The sequence below is a fragment of the Cynara cardunculus genome, assembly GCF_001531365.2.
Source record: "Cynara cardunculus var. scolymus isolate 2C chromosome LG 4, CcrdV1, whole genome shotgun sequence".
Classification (NCBI taxonomy): Eukaryota; Viridiplantae; Streptophyta; class Magnoliopsida; order Asterales; family Asteraceae; genus Cynara; species Cynara cardunculus.
In genome coordinates, this window is record NC_037531.1 from 16,492,683 (window position 1) to 16,497,261 (window position 4,579).

General features: G+C 38.5%; 1 protein-coding gene across 1 annotated transcript in view; it reads right to left on the reverse strand.

Annotated features, from left to right (window-relative positions):
* Window positions 1-1,362: 1,362 nt before the first annotated feature.
* Window positions 1,363-4,579, reverse strand: part of LOC112510938 (UDP-glycosyltransferase 90A1-like) — a 10,701-nt gene continuing 7,484 nt past the window's right edge. The window contains exons 2-4 of the mRNA XM_025116290.1: window positions 3,204-4,370; window positions 2,328-2,486; window positions 1,363-1,473 (exon numbers count right to left, since the gene is read on the reverse strand). Of these exons, the coding sequence (XP_024972058.1) occupies window positions 1,363-1,473; window positions 2,328-2,486; window positions 3,204-4,370 (1,437 nt within the window). The remainder of the gene's footprint in view (window positions 1,474-2,327; window positions 2,487-3,203; window positions 4,371-4,579) is intronic.

Sequence of the window (4,579 nt, forward strand, 5' to 3'; positions counted from 1 at the left end):
AGATGTTTATCCTGTATTTGATTGTGTTTATCTGCAGTTAGTTACACGAATTCAGATATGGGAAGAAATCGGATAAGGATGAACGGGTTTAAGAGTTTTTAAGAGTTTAAGAGTTTTTAAGAGTTTTAGCCAAATGCTTTATAATATAGTATAGATAACCGTTGGGATAATTTAGTAATTGTGACGGATTCAGACAGAAATTTACAAACAAGCTTTTTTGCTTCAAATGGGAAAACCCCATTTAAAGACGTGCTTAATAGAAAAAAAAAAGTAAATTACGTTTTTGGAGTTTGTTGAAAATTGTTATTTTCATTTATAAACGTCTCTGACGTGTAGCTAAGTTGGTAAATGGATGATTTAGGGATGGTAATTTGCTCCGATCTAGTAAGAAACTCGGCTCACCCGACCCAAACAGGGATGGGGATTTCCCGGTAGACTCAAATCGGGCTGGGTAGCGTATCCCCCGACCCGTCCCATCCCATACCCGGTATATATATATATATATATATATATATATAATTTATTTTCTAAAATCAGGTCTTGACTGAGGACGAGAATAAGAGTTTGACCAGAAAATAAACCAGGGACGTACCCATCGGGGACCGGGGTCGGGGATTAGAAAACTCATCCCATCCCTGCCCCGTTGCCATGCCTAGGATGACTGGTCTTAGATTAGATCCCCAACCCATTGAGTTTTAATAGACTTTGATCCCTGAGTTTTATTGAAAACTTTGTAAGTAAGATCTGAATTTTGACAAGTCTAAAAATCGTTCTTATTGTTTGTATTTTGCTCTTAAAGTGGTTCTTAATCACTAAGAGGTTGTTTGTTTACTTCTTAATAGTTCTATTAAGAAGCAGTCTCTGAATCTTTAAGAGATGAATCTTGTTTAGTAAAAAAAGGTTTGTCTCATAATGGTTCTAAAACCCCATGAATGATTTTGTATCATGAGTTTTCCTTAACCATTCAGACCCTTAATTTCGTTGAAAATAATTACCAGACAATTATATTTCATTTTGCATTATATCATGAGAGTCACGTAATCATTTTATACCAAACCATTCAATAACTGCCAAACAGTCTTTAAGTCTATTAAAAAATTCCGTAAAAAATAAAGACATTTATTGTTTGTCTTTTGTTATTTTATTCTGATTTCCATAAGGACCATTAAACCATATGAATTACGCCATCCGGTTGGTATACGACTTTACTTTGTAGTTTGGGTAAAATTCGAATATTTGTAAATTGTGACGTGTCATTTAACTAAATTAGTTATTAAGTTTTGATTTAATGGCAACCAAATTGATGCTGATTTTCTTTACCATTATTATTATTATTATTTAAATACATTTTTTTTTAATTTGTCAACTTCTTCTATTCTTCTTCACTATTGCTAACGACCCTCTGTTCGACTGTTGACCATCGCCATCGTAAGCACCACCACCAACCACCACAAATTCGAACACTGTAAATTTCTACAACAATATAAAACCGTCATTCCCATCATCCATCGACAAACTACAAAGTATGTATGTTCACAAAAAACGTTATGATAATGCTGTGATAATCATCTAATAAATTATGTGATTTTGTTGTAATAACTTTATGATAATGCTCTGATAATCGAAAACCAATGATGATCACGTTTACAATCTGCCTGTTCATTATGTGATTTTATTGTGATAATGATTTGATATCAACGAGTATATTTTTTGTATATAATTTTAGAGATAAAGATAGTCACAAAGATTACAGAAAAATATGAAATCACATGATTATCCTTAATTAATTACTTTATTTTCTTTTAATTTTAATTATTGATTAATAGCTTTTTGGAGTCCTATAAATGTTCTCGCATTCTTTTAAAACAAGGATGTTCTCGTTCGAATCTCTCTCTTTATATATGTATGTGTGTGTATATATATATATATATATATATATATATATATAAAATTATTTATTAAATAAAAGTCAATTAAGTGAACTATTTTTAATTATTAACGCATCTATTCTTTTAGAGAATTTATCAATTTAACATTTATTGTTTATTGTTTAGTACATTACTCAGGGGTTGTTACTTATAAACTCTTACCCGGTAAATGCTTATCGGGCATTTTCCCTCATCGGATAAACATGACAAGAACCAAGAATCTTACATGGTAAGAGTGATGATAAGGATTGAGACTCTTACCCGGTAAGTGAGGGTGACGACTCTTACCCGGGTAAGCATTTACCGGGTAAATTGTTGCATAGAATATCGTTTTGATGTACTACAATTTTATCAGATAAAAATAAATTATAATGTTGATTTCTATCGGTAAGTGCTTACCGAGTAAGCATTTGGGTAAATAGCTCCATACTCTTCCATGCCTGCTAGTAGCAATCCTAACTTATTACTCAGTAACTCCTCGTCTCCTCCTCTCAACGCACGCCTCCACAATCCACACTTCCACCGTTCAACGGCCACATGATCACGCGATCCACACCTCTACCATACCGTGTTAACGAATTTGTAACGCCAACTTTTGAGATGTTGGTTGAAAACCGTATCAACATGTACCAATCAAAAAAAAGTTGGTACCGATTGAGTTGGTAGTAAGTAGAGTTGGTTAATACATGGTGTATCTAGTGGAAGAAGACCTCATAGAGATAAGAGACGTAAGACTAAAGAATCGGTATTAATTATAATTGGTTGATACACAATATTAAAAATATATATATATGATATCGTACCATATTTACCCCTACATATATTCTCGATTATAATAATAATAACAAAAGCCACAACAACACCTTTCTTAAAAATATAAAATATCGACATATCGTCGATATAATAACTCGTTACTTTGTTTTGATTAACCAGGATATCCAACTGTTATACAAGCCGATTAGTTCCAGGACGATCACCTGCTTTGCGGGTAGCCTGAAGTTACATTATTTGAACCTCCGTGGCTACAAGAGGATTTTTATTCCTTCTTGAAATTGAACCTGGGACCTCCGGACACTTTTGACCATTGGAGCCCAAGCTCAAATCATTGAGACACTAACCTATTATAAATTTTGTTATAGATTCTTAATATATATATATCTAAAAGTATGTTCTTTAAAATAGAATTTGAAACAAAGAAGCATTTTTATACGATTTACCCTAACTTATTTGGAATAAAAGTTGATATACAACGTCCGCGGATGATAACTACTAAACTAACGGATGCATATCTCCACAGACATGATCGATCAACGACTCCAACGTCCGCCATGACGACCCACCTTCCTTCATTGCATCATATGCACCCTCTTTCACTTCCATCACCCTCTCCTTCACCCTTCTCCCCTCTTTCCCTTCCATCAACTCCACCACCATCTTCTCCACCTCCTCCGCCCCAACTAACCCACGCGCCACCTTCTCCTTTGCCCATAATCTCAATCCCATCCCAATCTCCTCCACCACCATTCGAGCATTCAGGTGTTGCTCCGCCATCAACGGCATTGCCAACACCGCGACACCTGCACAAATGCTCTCCAACACCGAGTTCCACCCGCAATGACTCAGAAACCCACACACACTTTCATGATTCAGAACCTCCACCTGGTCCACCCATTCATTCACCATCTTCCCTCTCCCCTTCATCCTCTCTTCAAACCCTTCACCTCCTATCAACTCAAACTGCTTCCATTTCAGTACCCACATGAAGTTTACGTTCGACTTCTCCAAACCAACCGCCAGCTCAAGTAATTGCTCCGGTGACACCTCCGCCTGTGTGCCAAACGACACATATATCACTGGCTTGTTCTCGAGGAGCTTTTCGTCGAGCCACTCGACCCATGTCGGCTTTTCCACCATCTGTTTCGGTGCGGTTGGTTTGGCTATGCAGAAAGGTCCGATACACCAAGCCTTGGGACCGACGTTTCGGTTCCAGTAATCGATAAACTCTGGTTCCAGTTCGTAGAAGCTGTTAACCACCATGCCATGACTCTTGGCATTAGCCTCCTGCTGCTTGACGTGAAAATCGTGCTCCGGACCTTTGGGGTCGACCTCGCTAAATGGAGGTTGGAAGTCGTTCACCGTCAACTTGAACCGAGGGAAGTCCGGGACTGGAAACGGCTCGTCATCGGAGTTAACCGTTGCATGTGGTTTGAACTGGGTCATGATGTGGTCCATGGTCATGGAGAAAATGTTGTTCCCATAGAAAACCAAACGGGGAATCCCGAGCTTATCTGCAGAGTCTTGAGTCCAACTGAAAAACCCGTCGGAGATTATGCAGCTGACCGGCGGTAGACTGCGAACGACTTCTTCAAACCGAGGCTGGAGTTTTTCTGTTGCTTCCACGAAATTAATGAACGACGACATGGATTGTAGTTTACCGGTGACCTGTACACCGGGAGGGGCAGCGACGATATCTTCCGGGAACGGGATATCGATAACGGAGATGGAGTCGTTGGAGACGGTGGATCTAACGGCGGCGTAGTTGGCAGGGGTGGTGAGGATGGTGACGGAGATGCAGCGGTGAAAGAGGATGCCGGAGAGGTGGAGGAGGGGGATGGTGTGGCCTTGAGACATGAAGGGAAACAGGACAAAAT